The sequence below is a fragment of the Rhopalosiphum padi genome, chromosome 1 (assembly GCF_020882245.1).
Source record: "Rhopalosiphum padi isolate XX-2018 chromosome 1, ASM2088224v1, whole genome shotgun sequence".
Taxonomy (NCBI): Eukaryota; Metazoa; Arthropoda; class Insecta; order Hemiptera; family Aphididae; genus Rhopalosiphum; species Rhopalosiphum padi.
In genome coordinates, this window is record NC_083597.1 from 90,572,461 (window position 1) to 90,589,886 (window position 17,426).

At 25.3% G+C, this 17,426-nt stretch overlaps 1 protein-coding gene across 1 annotated transcript; it reads right to left on the reverse strand.

The window, feature by feature from the left end:
• Positions 1-4,633: 4,633 nt before the first annotated feature.
• LOC132927410 (unconventional myosin IC) lies at positions 4,634-15,119 on the reverse strand. Its single transcript, XM_060991933.1, has 19 exons — positions 15,003-15,119; positions 14,422-14,537; positions 14,185-14,255; positions 11,063-11,271; positions 10,310-10,519; positions 10,047-10,241; positions 9,545-9,822; positions 8,915-9,084; positions 8,676-8,839; positions 8,480-8,608; positions 8,266-8,419; positions 7,751-7,994; positions 7,266-7,583; positions 7,045-7,204; positions 6,842-6,968; positions 6,634-6,755; positions 6,352-6,570; positions 5,003-5,106; positions 4,634-4,757 (listed from the first exon to the last, which is right to left on the reverse strand). Exons 1-19 carry the CDS (start codon positions 15,117-15,119, stop codon positions 4,634-4,636), a joined length of 3,231 nt encoding a protein of 1,076 aa, XP_060847916.1.
• Positions 15,120-17,426: the final 2,307 nt, after the last annotated feature.

The following is a 17,426-nucleotide window of genomic DNA, read 5'->3' on the forward strand; positions in this document are numbered from 1 at the left end:
TCGTTTTTTATTTAAAAAACAAAAATGATAAAAAAAGTCTATTCTAACTTCACAAAGCAATTTTTTTTTAATTATACTTTATATGGAATTTTATGTAGGTACTCGTTTTATATAGAAGTCGTTTGAACAGTTTTTATGGTTTTTGTGTAGGTTACGTATACAGGTATATTTTATTTCACGCAATTTATTGAGTCACTTAAACAACAGTTGGCCTTGGTGATGCTTTTCAAATACAAAACTTATGTCGATAATTGTGTAGTATAGTACATTAGTACCTATTGTAACTTGTTTGTATAAACTAATCTATAATATATCTATGCGACTATACGCACAAAGTAATATGTAACTTATTGCTATTACCTATAACGGATACCCATAAGTATACCTCTTTTAAAAAATATATTATAAACATGTATTCAAGTTGAGAATTTCAAATATTCAGAAGAAATTATTTTAACAGAAATTGAAATATTTCTAAAATCTACTGTTCAAAGAAATATTTAAATATTTTAAATAGTCTTTTAATTTATAATATTATAAAATAATAAGATAAAACTGTTAACTTATATCAAAGCAAGCTGTCTAGTGTCTATAGTTTTTTTAATAGTTAAATATAAAACAACGTACTAAAATGTACTTAAATTTCATAACAAGATTAAAAAAAAAAACGATTTATAACACTATTCGAGTGTAACTATAATGACTAATTATAATTCATAACAATCATAACGAGATTCCTATTTCTAAATCTTTTCGTGATAAATCGATAAATTTGACGATACTACTATAGGGTATAGACGGTATAGTAGTATAGGGTTGATCAGAAATACTACAACATTTTGGTTGGGATTTATTTTCTCTATATGTCCACTCATTTGATGACTTTTGTTTTGGATAGTTATGCGTGTAATAGGTTACCATCTCAATAGTAGATATCCTAGATTAGAAACTATAATAGATTATAGATAGATTATAGATCTATTATAAGTTATAACACTTATAAATAATAATATATTTGAGGACGTCAGATCTCCATGACTTGTGTTGTCTATGTCTTACATATGCGTATGCTATAACTTACGCAAATATACGCGTATTGGATTCTCATTTTATTTCTCGTTATCAAATTTACATATTATTGTATGTTTAAAGGAGAATATAAACTATGTTTCAGTGAATAGTTATTTAATAGTCACTGTATTATTGTTATCTAATAGACTACTTTTGAGCTATTTATAAGCATAAGAAATTAGTTCCCGGGTAAAAGTGCCATCATCCTACTATAATACAATACTAAAAATAAAATAAATGACTTTAATAGCTATGTAAAATAAAATTGGTTATATTATGCTGATAGACCATTTCCGCTCAGAATCGTTTTTCGTACACTCAATAATGTACATCACAGCGGTACTCTGGTACCTGCCTTTATTATTTTAAAACTTAAATGATGATGAAAAAAATAACTATTCACTCAAACGTGTTTCTCTGTATATTTTGTATTCTTAGATTTACGATTTCGTATTGTGCGTAAGGTAAAAACATCATATGCCCGATGCCGGTAGGTATAATTTTAGCACGATACTTCACACTAAGACCTTAATATGAGTGCCTAATACGAAAAATGTTTGATAACAAAAAAAAACACTGTTAAAAAATATTAATACAATGAAACCTGTATAATATATAGTAGACAGCCGAAGGAACATAAAATATGTCCGTTATAGACAGGATTTAATATTTGTTTTGTTAAACATACATACCTATTTAATAAACATTCTGTATATTTATGAAAAAAAGCATGAATTAACGTTATCTTTATCGGCGATGTAGGAGTATGTCAAGCATGTCAAACATAAATTATCAGCGGGGCAAAAGTATTGAATAAAATACACTCAAATAACTTGTCAAAAAAAACTTTATATACATTTCGCTGAGTACATAATAAAATAATATAATATTTATATCAAATATATACATATCTCTATTTTCTAACATAATAATATGTGTGATATAAAATGAAAATTGTACCTATTTTATGGTGTATATTTTTTTGTATCTATCACAAGTAATGAAGAATATTGTATTATAATATTCTCAAACATTAGCTATACAGATGTTTATACACTTTCAACTACTAAATACTGGTAGGTAGCTTGTTAATCTTCGTAATTTATGTTTAAGTTTTTTTCAATTTTTTTTTCGATTATTCAAGAGTACCTACTATTTATAGTATTTTTACTTTTGACTCCAAAAGTACCTACCAACTGTATCTAATTTGCTATCAGAAACCAACAACAAAGTTGAAAATCTAAGCATTTTTAATGACCAAAATAATTAATTCATACTAAAACCAAAAAATCTAAAAAACAATATAATATATACATAATTATTTTATAGAAAATTTAAAATTTGGATGAAATTACTTATTTAAACGATAAATAACAATATTTTAATTATCTTGTTTTATTTTAAAAACATTATTCGTGGGAACTTCGACTTTTACGCATATTATAAACTTCATTATAATATGCAATGGCATTTTCCAAATATGTAGATTTATTTTGAGATATTACATTTTTATACCTTTAACTTATTTACACTGTTTTACGATCAGGTGGTATAGACTCAAAAGTTAATCACAATAATATAATATCATGGAATAATATTGTTATAATAATTATTAAAATATTAATCAAATAACAAATGCAACGTCTTCGACAAAAATCAAATCCTCTTACCGTAATGCCAATAGTGAAATAAATGACTTTTATAGAAATACCAAAAAACATTGAATTCATATATAACACGTCCATTACAGTGACCAACCATTTGACACCTATTGTACATCTGAGAAGTACTCACCTGATTAACTTTTTTATAGATTTTTATTTACACAATAATCATGGACCTGTATAGGCTATAGCTGCGAAGTTTTACATGCCTTGTGTTATCGGCCGCATTCCGTGTTTTAAAGTGTAATCACCTAACCGATGACACTGTAGTATGTACACTACAAATATATAATTATGCAATAATAATTGTAATTGCGTTTCTGATGATTCCGTTTTAGACATATTGCAGTATATTAGAGAACATAATATTATATATTATATATAATTTATTGAATACATTTCACTTATTTTTATCCTTTTGTTCGTCGAGGGAAGTGTTTGTGAAATCAGGTTTTACCGTACCACAAATTACAATTATATGAGAATCGAGTGGGATTTAATAATGTATATGCACACATTAATAAACGTATAATATTCATTATATGGAATGAACGTAAACGTGAGATTTAATAAATTAAAATACATTTATGTTTTTTTTAATAAACCTTTACACGTAAACATATAATTATTAAAGTCTTGTATTGTTCTTAAAAAAAACAGATGTTTAAATGTAATACATCATAAGTTATATAGATTATACATAATCTATATAACTATATAAATATGATATTATAAAAAAAAATATGCATTGAACGACATTTTTTTAATATTCATTGTACATCAAGAACTTTTATGAATCTGCAAAATTAAAAATACAATAACCAGATGTCGATGAAACATTAAACTTGTAATAAGTTTGGAAAAAATAATTTATTAATAATAATATTATACTACTATATATATTAAAAAATTACTTATTGTGAGTGCACTTTATTTAGGCAACAAAAAATATGATGTCTTGCATAGCTAAATTATTAAAAATAAAATTTGATTTGATTAGTATTTGATTTAAATTTTATTAACCAAAAAGTGGTTTGATCCATTCAATAAAAACACACAAATACGTAATCTCAAAATCCTTTATCCTCATCATTATTACATTTAATATAGTAGGTACGAAATAGTGTGTACAAAATATTGTAGTAGGTATGTATATGTGTCCAATCGCTCAACGCGCTCGTTTTGCGCATCATATTTTATAATTAATATCTCACATAGTTCGTCATTAATCAAATAACTGGCAGTTAGACTGTGAATCCTTAGAAAATAAATGTTATCTTATTAAAATATAGGTATACATTTTTAAAAAAATGAAACGTTTAATAAAATATTAATTTCGTTCGTTAATAACTATGCTGTTGATATATCTAAGTAAAAATTGTATCAATCTTATAATATTATTATCGTTAATTAAATTATATATTATGGATAGGGGTGGAAATGATAATTATAGGAATACATAATTTAATATCTAATCAGTAACTCTACTACAGCAAAAGTAATAATTATTCAATGTAAATATTATATCGAATTGTGTATGCATAGGTATAGCGTATACGTTGTTAAAATATATAGGCAGCATAATATAAGATTATAGACTGTATAGTGTAGAATATTAACACTGCTCACGAAAGAAATATTTTTGAGTTTTAGTTTATTTTAAAATGTTATAATATAATGACGTGTACAATGCAAATATTATTATGTCGCGAACTATTACGTGTGTATTTTGTTTTCTATGTGGAATATATTATAATATGCCGTCGGGCGAAAATATTGTGATATTGACTTTTGTCCTTTGATACAACACTGACATTAGCCACGATGTGTTTGACAGTTGCTAGTTACGAATCTAATTTATTTGAAATCAGCGATGGTTAAAAACACATTTGTTACGTTCAACCGGTAATCGTTAAATTCCCATTGTTTCCTTTGCGGATTTCTCCTTTGCGTTTTGAGACGGCAACAGGTATGAATTCGATGAATCCAGGATTTTTCGAGTTTTTCATGTCATGTTTCATGCTAAATATTATATATTAAATATATACATTAGGCGTAGGTACTTATAGACATTAAAAAAAAAAAATCATTATCCATATTCACAAAGAACAATCATCTATAATATTTATAGTTATTACGAGTATGATGCGGATATAAGATATTGCTATTTATACTTATACTAATATATTCTGCGCTACACTGTTCTTAGTTATGTGATGATATGCATATAAATTAGGCTTAGTTTATTTTATTCTAATAATATGTACCATGAATTCTCTTGCATATTGATGAATTCTACTATCCCAGGTGCTTGTTTCGAAAGAGCCGTCACACATTCGACCAAGTAAGGAACTTCTAATAGAACGTCTCCCTAAGTTTATAACAACACAACATATAGGTATTATGTCAATGTTCCGTTGTTATCAGAGACGTATTTAGGGTAGGGAAAGACGGTGCCCCTGTACCGGGCGGCAAACTATTTAGTGGTTCAGGGACGACAGCATATATTATACTGTTATATACTATACAAGGTACTCTCTACAATTTACAACCATCGTCCTTCGCCATTCGTCAATTAAGAGACATGAGCATTTTCATCATATCGCAAATTTATAAGAAAATCAAGATTATTTTATTTACAAAATATAGTTTTATTATCCTAGTATTGAAATGCAATAATAAAATTGTATTAAGATACTTGTTATATATTATAATATTTTACACGAAAGTTGAAAAAGTTCGTATAAAAAGTTATATTATTATGTTGAAACAGATTTCTCGATTTAAATTTATAAAAACCTTTTTATTTTAATTAACGAAACGACATATTTTATTCTTGTGAAAAATATCGATTTGAATTTATGAGCACATAACTTGTGTAAAACTTTATAAAACATTTGGGACACAACTCGTATACCCCACTTATATTATCGGGACACAACTCGTTAACTGCGCTAATTTATTTATAGTTTATACCTAATTATTTTATATTTTACCCTTTTTTAAATTATTTTATTAAAAAATCAAATAGATATACTAAGTACCTAACCGAGTGAATTATTTCAATATTACTTTTAAAACTTTTTTCCATTGTCGTTATGGTTTATAATGAATTATAGGTACATGTAGGTACATTATTATTGTATCAATTGTCTTGAACATTTGGTAGAACCTATCTGATGATTTTATAATATTATAAAAACAATAGAATATTAAAATTAGGGGCATAATAATAAACTGAGTAGTGTAACGTATAGAAAAATTTAAAAATTTAAAAAAAAAAAATATAATATTATTCTAAAATCCTAAATTAGACAATTATATTATGCAATTATGAAGAAATCTGAAGATTTGACTTGTATGTACCAAATGTTGAGAATATTGAATAAGTAAGTTTTTGTAAGCTTTTTGTATTCAAATAACTTCCATCGTTTTTTTTTTATGTACTTAATTTGGGCATTTGTGGCTAAATGGAGATGGCATCAAATATTTAAAATGATCAAAATCTAAATACGTCTCCGATTGTCATTTAGAATAAATTGTAAGTATAATTAATGAAATAACGTTATAATTATTAAATAGGTACTATGGTTGTATGTTGAAATATTGACTTTACCTTAGATTTTTCAAGTTTTTCAGATACTTTGATAAGCAAAAAGTTGTCCATTCCAGAAGTCATCTGCAGGTTCGTAATGTGTTCCAACGGAAGTTGATCTTTGATAGTTTGGTTTTTATCCGATTTTTTGATAATTAAAATGTTTTCTGTAGTTATTATCAAAATCCTAACCCTTGGCCGATAACCTCGGCGATCAAATTTCGTGACTTCTGAAGCATACTAAACAAATTAAAAATTAAAAAAAAAATAATAATAAATAATAACTCGTATTTAAAAACTGACAAGATAAACAGTTTTTGAATTTTCGTTGTTCTGCAGGTTAGTATTTATCAGTTTTTGAATAATTCCAGCACGATCGATATTGAAATCCAATCTTAAGCTTTCTGGGTATATCGACTTTTTTCCTAAAAAATAAATTATACTTTGATGTTTTATGATGCTATTATTGTGTGTATTATTATAACACAAGTAAAATACTGTATTCTTATACCTTTGAATATTTCAGATGCAGTTAGTTTAAATTTTAGGCGCTCGTACGTCTCTGGACATTTAGCTAAATTTGCTCGATATATTCTTGACAACCAACCACGGTGCAAGGCCTTTAAGTAGGCAGATACCTTTGAACAAATATATTTCGTTCATAATACACAAAAATTCATGATACGATATTTTAACTGTTGATTTCGTATTTACTTCGACACAGCAATTGGGCGGACTAGGCCAACAGTCATCAATCAGACTTTTTGGTAACGCTTCAGACAGCTCGATCAGATATCTCGTCTGCTTGTACACTACAAATCGACGGTTGTACGCGTTTGGCGGATCGTTTCTCGACAAGAACCCCTTGACAAAGCTGAAAATTGTTGTTTGTTTTTAAATAGGCGCCGAATAACGATTACCACAAATGACAATACTTTATAATCGTCAGCCCGGCATTGCGAGTTCTATTGTAAGCGCGCACGGCCAACAGTCTCCTTATGTTTTTCTGGACAAAAACTATCTTTTGAGTGACGGCATTGAATGCTCTAAGTTTCATCGACCGCCTGTACTGCAAACGTTGTCTTGCTAACCTCTGACAGCATATCACCAATGTCCTGGTCCGCGTGTATCGTTTACGGGCCACGTATCCACGCCACAGCGATTGAATAATCGTAGCCAACGTGTGCTTGGACGCCTGAAATCGGTTTTCGATTTCAAAAACCGTCTGTGGGTTTTTTATCATTATTTTAGTCCTGTAACAAATATCGAATAATTGGTATGTCACGAATTTACAATAATTCGGCGCTAAATAATGTTATCAAAAAATGACTAAAACTTCAATAGTCGCGCTAAGTATTTTTTTAAATTAATTTTAATAAAAAAAAAAAATGCTTGGCACTTGCTGCTACTGTTCACGTACTTTCCGATTTTATAATCATCGTTCGTGTACTGCAAATGTTCAATCAATCGTTTTACTGCCTCGACAGCCACCCCGTTATACCGTTGTTTCCAATCGGGCCAAGTGTCTGGGCACAAGCTTTTATATCTATTTAAAAATACTTCAAATTGACCACGGTATGCAAAACCAGCTTTCCTGATACGGAGTATCTCGACTAAGCCCATGTACTTCACTTGTTTACTGATCACTTCTTCATCAAAATTGTCTGCAATTTAAATATAATGAAGATGCAATTGAAACTGTAACTATATTATAACTGACGTAGTACCATAATAGTAAAACAGTTCCTTTAGAGGTGATTTTTAATTAATTACGATTGTAATAATATCACCAAATATTATATTTATAAATTACAATATGTGTTAAAAATATTTATACTATTAAATCAATTCAATCATAAAAAAAACTCATGCAAAAAAGGAACTTAATCCCCATGTTTGACTGGACCACTGATTAATTATTAATATTATACCTACCGGATTCTTTGTAGTTATTTGGTTTGATACATCTAATGTACGAAGGCTCTTTTGACGATAATGTGTTTATGAGTCGATTCAAACTATTTTTGAATTGCTTTATTGTAGTCTCTGGTATTTTCTTGTTAGGCGTCTGGCAATCTGAAAAAATAGACTAAAATTTCCTGGTGAGATATATAGTAGAATGTGTATACATTATTATGTATTGAATTACCTTTATGATCGCGTTAGTTGAGCGGGACATTATTTGGCTCAGATTTCCAAATAGAAAGTCATTGTTTTTCTCTAAAAAACTGGAAGCATCGTACGTCACTGCACCAGCAAAATGTTTGATTACGAATTCCTTTTAATATTTAAACATTTTAATATATATATTTTTGTGGTAGTTAATGTTTTAATATTATACTTACTGTAGGTAAAATTATTGTCTTCTTGATCAGTGGATCACTTACAGTTTGATAACATGAAAAGTGTTCATGTTCTCTGAAACGTCTCGCCAACTCGTTGAGTAAAATTAAATTATTACACACATCAGTTTGTTTAAGAGACTCGTCATCGAGACACGAAATGATCCCTTAGAAAAATATGACGAGGAGTTAGTTATTTGAAAATAAATCAAATATATATACGTAAATAGGAGGTACCATACCTTTGTGCCTTTCTTCAATCATGTCACATATTATACCGTTGTCAAAGTACTCAACAACAGTCCACTCGATGCCCTCGCTTAAATATTCTTGTTGTTCCGACTTTAGTGTTAAGTCGAGGAATAACTTTTGCAACTTTTCATTACAATAATTGATGCAAAACTGTTCAAATCTAAAATTAAATTAAGTTTTAATATGTTTGGAAATAATTTTTAATTATAGTATTATTTATACTAGAGAATTTTTATTTAAGTTTTAAATATAACACTAAATGACACATTACGCAACATTATTTAGGTATTTTAAGTTAGAAATATGATTATGTGTAAAAAATTATATTCTAATATAACAGTTATAAAAATTAAATATTAATAATTGTATCTATACATTTATAATTAATAATGATTTAACGTCGATACCTAGATTAGTACTTATAATCTTGTAATTTTTTTGTGTAATTTGTGAATAAATAATATTTTGCATACATGTGATTTTATGGAATACATTACTCATATTAAGTTAAAACAATAATATTAAATAAAAAAGAAAAAAATATTATTTATTATTTATTTATACATAAATATATTTTATGGGTATATTATCGCAGTGTAAAATATAAATACATCACTTACCCATTAATTTGTAAAATTTCAAAACCATAAATATCCAATATTCCAATTGATTTATTTTTGCTTATGCGACTACTGTTTTTACGAACAGTAGTTTTAAGCGTTTTGTTTATATGCATTACCAACCATTCAAACAGTCTACTGTAAATGGCTTTAGCTAATGCGTCTTTTGCAAAAATCGACATTTCTACGTCCAGACGTGACTGAATCACTTCTCCGTGGGCTCTTATTGTTTTGTTTGTCAATGCGAATATCAAATCATTTTTCGGAACTCCTAACAGCTGAATAAATTATTATAATATACAAAATTAGTTAATATAAACAATTATGATAATAACAATTCATAATTTAATTGTATCATTTCAAGTATTTGATACAGGTAAATAATTATATTATAATTCAATTATTATAATATTATAATATTATTTAAAACTAAATATCAAATATGATCTCCCAATAACCACTATTCTGAGATTTATTATATTAATAAAAAATGTTATATTACATCAGCCACTATACGGATTGCACTTATATTTTCAATTTTGCTCATTTGGTCACGTTCAAGAACTTTAACATTACCCAAATGTAAAATACTAGCGACAATTTTCAGTATATCCATTTTTTCTTCCAAGTTAAATTCTAGGATTTGAAGAGCATTTAAAGTTTCTTTATATTTATTGGAATCTTCATTATTTATAGGCTATAAAAAAAATGAAAGCCAAAATGAAAATAAAATGAAATTATGCATTTAGAATAGGCCCGACAAACTTCATTTTCGAAACCGTCACTGTCATTCTTCTCTGTTCTCACGTACAAATAATCAACGTCTTTGTCAATCTCTAAGAGTTCGGCTAACCATTTATCAGCTCCATTGATCAGCTGATAGAATATATGATAGTTCCTTTCATTTTCAGCCTGCTTAACAACTCGAGACTTTTCAAGCAGATAGTTTAAAATATTACCACCTATTGGCTGACCCTATAAGAAATCCAATAGTAGTTTTTTTAAAAATGAAGTAAGTATATAATATAATATGTATATATTGATAATGGTTATAAATGTATGAACGATTAAGCATTACAATTTATTATTTTTGTATACGGCTAATGGAATAGATATTAATACCCTACTTTTGTTTATAAAATTATCATTATTACGATTTGCGTATAAAATGTATGTATAATTATGTTAATATCCGTTAACATATTCTTAACACGTTCGTGGACAGTAAAATATTTTGTAAGAAATATTATATAGGTACTCTCAGAAATTTACTTGAAAATATCTATAAATAATAATATTTTATAAAAAATGAAGTATAAATGATAGAGTGCCCCATTTTATCAAATGTTGCAGACTGCAGTCAGAGAGTAAAACATAATATTTCATAAATGAAACCAATTAAAATAATACTGCTATAACAGTAGAGTATTTTTTTAACGATTTATATTCTATTATTATAGCAGTACATATCCATGAATGTGTTAATGTATAAAAACATTTTTATTATTTTTAACTTGCCATGGGGTTGAATTCCACGTCCATATACTTTCCAAACCGACTAGAATTATCGTTATTACAAGTTTTGGCATTACCAAATGCCTCTAAAACTAAATTTGCTACAAGCAGTTTATCTTTTATCATCTGAACAATATGGTCACCGTGTGTCGCCTTCGCAATAAATTCTAGAACTTTTTTGGATGCTTCTGTTTTTCCTGATCCAGACTCACCTGAAATGTAAAATCAAATTTGTGCACATAACAAATTAATTTTGTATTCATGTATCTACATTTTAGAAATATATGCATTATTAAGTTTAGTAAAATAACATAATAATATATAGGTGTGTAATAATTATTGGTAGATTCAACTCTAAGTAATTATTATAATAGCTTTTAATGCGTAATTTCATTAAAAAAAATTAATTTTATTTACAATTATCAATATTTATAATATATTTATATTTATTTTTATATGTTAATATATAGTATGTTCCATGTATTATAATTTAATATCATATATTTGATTGTATATACAAAAAACACATTTCATAGTTAAATCAATACATTCATTGCTCCACTCAGAATTTAAAAAACATTATAAGTCAAAGTTGAATAAAAATTAATTTAATTCACACGTTCACAGCCACGTGTCACATATATGTGACATGGGTGGGTCTTTAATTAGACCGATGTCACGTATAATATGTGACATGGAACTACGTAACACGCCTTGGACAATATTATTTTTATAACGGATTTAATGTTACCGGTTTATTTTAACAAATATTAAATTTTCATGGTTTATTTTAACATTATCGATTTGTATAGATGGTTTATTTTAGCCTGGTCTAATTAAAGATCAATTGGAACAACTTTTGGCTGTTAACGTATTTAAAATCGAACTCAAAAAGGATAAAATTTTAAAATTTTAAAAATAAGTGTAGTATTAAATCATTTATGTAGGTAATCAAAACCCCGAATAAAATTAAAAGTCATCCAGCTGAAATATTTATTGTAAAACCTACAAAGTAATCATACTGTATAATATTATTAACTTATTAGATACCTAGTTAATTAAGTAGTTTAAGCAATTTTTATTATAATTTAATAATATTGAAAACAAATATATTAGTGCCTTAAATTGGATGGTTGGATATTATTCGTGGTCCGGTTGTTGTCAAATGGTGATTTCAGTTTTTGCTGATAACCTGATGTAATTACTAATTAATAATGATATAGACGGTACATAATATAGTAGGTATATTCAACATTTAATATTTTAAGAAAATTAAAAATATATAATAAATGTTTAATATATTCATGGCATGTTTTGACATTTTTCACAAAGAATAAAATAAGTTATTAAATTGAAAAATTATAAAAACGTTTTTTTTTTTTGTAATTTTGATATTATAGTGTAGGTAATTTGGTTTAAATAATTTTTTTTACATTGGTATATTCCTTAGTAAAGATAATCGTAGTGATATTTTATTGGTCAAAAATTCATAGTTCAAATATTGTTTTTATTAGCATATTATTATAGCTTCAAGTAAACTAAATGAATATGATATAAAAACCAGACATTTCAATTTAATAAGTAAGTGATAAAGTCAATACAAGATAGTACTTTAAACATAACATTAAAAATAAAAGTAAATTATAAATTTATAAAATATAAAATATTAAGCAATTAAAGTTTGAGTATCTACAGATAAATATTTATAAAATTTCTAATAATAATATATTTTATTGATAATGTGTGTATAATGAATGTTTGCTAAAAAATTATTTTTTAATTATTTGAAAAACAAATGTGAGATCTCTTTTTTTTAAATATTTAATTATGCTATCAAGGATAATGGAGCTGTCCGTTTAATTGTGTCACAACTCAGAACTTTTCGAAATATATAAATACTGTAGCAGTATCGGGTTGTATTGATTTTAGTAATTCTAGGAACGAGAAAGGTTGATACCTACTTAAACGTGATGAATACATCTGTGGTTGGAAATATTAGAATGGAAGGTTACAGGTACTTACTTGCATTTTGTTGTACAGTAAACATAAGAGGTTTTTTTACTACATTTTAGGTAAATTAAAAAAGAATTGCATTGATTAATTTATGGATAGTTATCCATTTGATAATCCAAATACAATTTTTTCGTTTGATGGCTATAATTCCTAAAGTTTTGTTTAAAATTATATTAATAAACTATCTAGACAATCAATTATCAAATGATTTTTATCAAATTATATTCAAGATACTAATCTTCAATATTATGATAACTTTAATAACGTACTAAAACTATATATAATATATTATTATATTTTGGTACTATATTATATTATAAACCATTGAAGATTACGATATTCTCGTTTGTTTTTTGATCAGAGATTAGAAACATCTAAATTTAATATTATATACAATTTTATAAAATATTAATAAATATTTTATGAAATTATGAATTGAATGTTGATAAATTTCTTCTAACGATAGTAGAAAATTTATTTTTTAAATTAAAGCAATTTAATAAAAATACAAAGTATTGCATAGGGTATACATTATAAAGTTTGATAAAAAACAGATTGTTCAAAACTTTACAAATGAAAAACTTTAAAGATAATATAATATATTATCAAAAATTGACAAGTATATATAAAATTGGCTTAAAAATAAAATATTTGATATTATATATTTTAAATCTGTGATAACAAATTATTACTATGGTTTTGTGGACATATGAGTGAAATACACATTGGAAGTAATCAGTTAAAATATTAGAAAAATAAAATTAAAAACCGTTTATACTATATAGTCTATGTACTGTATTATAGTAGGTTATTAGTAAACTGCTAACTAGTCAAAATTAATTTTCGAATATATTGATTCATTATTATTATTATTTTTTAATTTGTAATAATAGTAATATTGGCTTTTCAATTGTATACAAAACAACTAAACAAGATTTTTTTTTATTAACTTTCAACAAAATCTTTGTTTTTACAATGATTTTTTTTTATACATATATATTATTTAATAAATTACATAACTAAACCAGTAAATACCAATACAAGTAAACTTTATTAACTATATTATCGGTATAATGTGTGTTTTTTTTACGTTTGATGAATGCAATTTTTACCTGATATTAAAATGCATTGTTCTCGTCGGTATTCCTTTAAAGACTTAAAGACTTTTGCGGATGTTGCAAATCTATAAAATATAAATTTAAACATATATAAATGACAACAATATAAATGCTCCAAATCTACCTATTTTTATAGAAAAGAGCAAAATATTTTTAGTTTACTTAGATATTATTTTATATTTAAACCATAAACTATTTGAGTATAACTAATAAACTGTATTAATAACTCACATATGTGGCATTTCTTCAACATAGTGTTTGTTGTAATACTTGAGCATCAATTTATCACTGTATATTGACAGAGTCTTGTACGGATTAACACTTATTAGAACTTCACCGATACAGGTCTGTGAACATATTTTATAGGACGATTTCAATAGCTTTGAGATCATAGGTAAAAAATATATCCACAATTTTTGATTTACAAATTATTCATCATTAATTTATTATAATATACTGCTCACGATATCAATAAAAGATAATATGTCTTACAATTTGTTTAATCAAAAATATTATACTATAATATATTAATACTTTTAAATTTATATGTTGATAATTAAACGTTTTAGTTTGAGTTGGTGCTTTAATAAATAGATATAAAATTATATTAATTAATTGTACTAAATATATTATCATAACATTCAAACTATAGTTTTAAATTATAAAGTCAAACATTTACATTTTTATAAGTTATTCGTTATATCACAATAGTAAATACATAGGTAGTTACTTACATTTTATTTAGTTCTTAATTTCTATAAATGTATAATATATATATATATATACATAGATACGTATATATCTAGTCTTACGTATATTATGTTTTTACGTAGTCGCTTCTTTAGGTTTTCGATTAATATCTTTTCGTCGGAGTTTTCTAGCAATACCATGTCCGCAATACCAGTTGTCTCTTCAAAGTACGCCGTCATAATTTATACTTATTAAAATTTTGATTGATTATAACTTTTTTTGCTTAATCAGTAATTTAAGTTTGTTAAAAGCGTCTGAAAAGAAATTTATTATAACTCTGTGTTTTATAGTAAACTATAATAACGTAGTAATTTCCGAGGACATAAAATACCAGCTATTATGTTATAATATTAATCAAATATTTATCGATTTATGATAGCGATTTCTAGTGTTTATGTAATTTTTTCTAATAGATTACCTACCTGTGTTTACGGTGACGTTGTGATTTTAGAATTTCATTTTATATTTATTAAATGTGTGTAATAATTAAATAGGTTTATTATTGTTGTTGCTATACTAAACAAGTACCGTTACTGCGAAAGTTTTTAAATCACACACAAGGTGTGTATGCACGACCATACAATGTAGGCAAGTATACGGTCTACTGTCATACATAACTTCAAAAATATGGAATTTTACTGATCAGTTATTTTACTATGACCCATAAATAATTATTTGTACTACGGTGCATTGCTAAGAATTTGATTAAAATGCATTTATTTGGTGTTAATCGTATACTTATTAGATCGTCGATAATAAATATTTTTTATTTACCTTAACTAAGATAAATTACCTATGTAAATCATAAAATAAAATGTTTCTGATTAATTAACTTAGAGTGTTTTAATATTAAAATATATATAATATACAATATGCATATCTAACATTACTGTTATAATCAAATTTTTATAAATATATATTTAGATTTTTTAATATAAATTTTAGGTATGTCAAAGGTATACAAAATATGATAAGACGTATTTATATAGGCACATAAATTATTGTTCAAATTAAATTATATATTTTCCTTTGTTTTATAATTTGATAATATAAAACAGTTTTAAGTTTTACATAATTATTCATCTGATGTTGCATTATTATAACATAACTTAATACTAATTTTTTAGGATAACAAAATAACATTTTTTTTTTTGTTTTTAATACATACAATTTAAAGTTTATAATTTAATTTGAACATTCTATATTAATATATTTTTTTTATGATTATTGTATAATACTACGTAATTAAGATAAAATAAATTCGTTCGACAATAGGTATAATAGATTTTGAGCGTATCTCATTACTGTAATAGAGTGTTAAATTTTAATTCTAAAATAAATTAGTTTCAAATCGCTACACATAAAATATTTAAATTAAAACAAAATTACTTTAATTGTTATTTTCGTTTAAGTATTTAACTTCAAATGTTTATGAAAGATCACACATAGATTGTTTAGATTTTTAGGTTACTGTAAGATATAGGTACTTATGAACAATTTATTATTTTAATTAATTTTAATATTGTGAAAATATAAACTTCAAAAGATTATAAAAAAGAATCGTGTAATGTTTTTTTAAACTGCTATAAAAACAACTTTAATAGGAATATAGGATCTTTTAATTCATTTTCTAGCTTTTTAACCAATCATACAATTTTCATTAACTTTTTTTTTTTTAAAGTAACTAAAACCATTTTAAAATTTTAATTTCCAATAAATAGTTTAAAATTAGTGTAAATATTTTAAATGTTTCATTGTACTCGTGACTCGTCGTAGTAGAAAATGTTAATTTATGTAATAGGCGATCAGAAGATAAATTCTATTAATATGTTTAAACATCCAAAATCGTTAAAATGTCTTGATTCAATCATTTATGTATAACAATTCATATTATTTATATATTATAAAAGACTTATGTGGAATCTTATATTATATTTTCAATATGTTTTATCCAAAAACAAAAAAAAATGTATTATAAAAATTAATATATTAAGATAATTTCAAATATTAAATATTTTCATTATAAATAGCGCAAAAAAAAAAACTAAATTATTTTTAAAATTATGTTTAGTAAATAATTATTTCAAGAATTACAAAAAAAAAAAACACTGTATTTTGTCAAAAATTTGTTTTGTATAAAAAATTTTCGTTTTCCCCTATTTTGTTTCTCCCTATGTTGAAAAATACTGTGGAAATTGTCTATTTTTAACTCCCAAAGAAATACACAATGTAAAAACAGGAGCCATTTTACTTTCAAAGTTAAGAATCAAATTGTTTTTTTTTGTTGCACGAAAGGTGAGGTCACACACAAAATACATCATTGTAATAATAATAATAATATTATATTTATTGTGCCCTTTTGAATTTAAGAGCTCTACGAACTACAACATAATAATAATATAGTTTACATTATTAATTTATAATATAAATATAGCTTATTTTAGGACGAGGTTAGTTATTATTATTTATTAATATAATTGAACTTA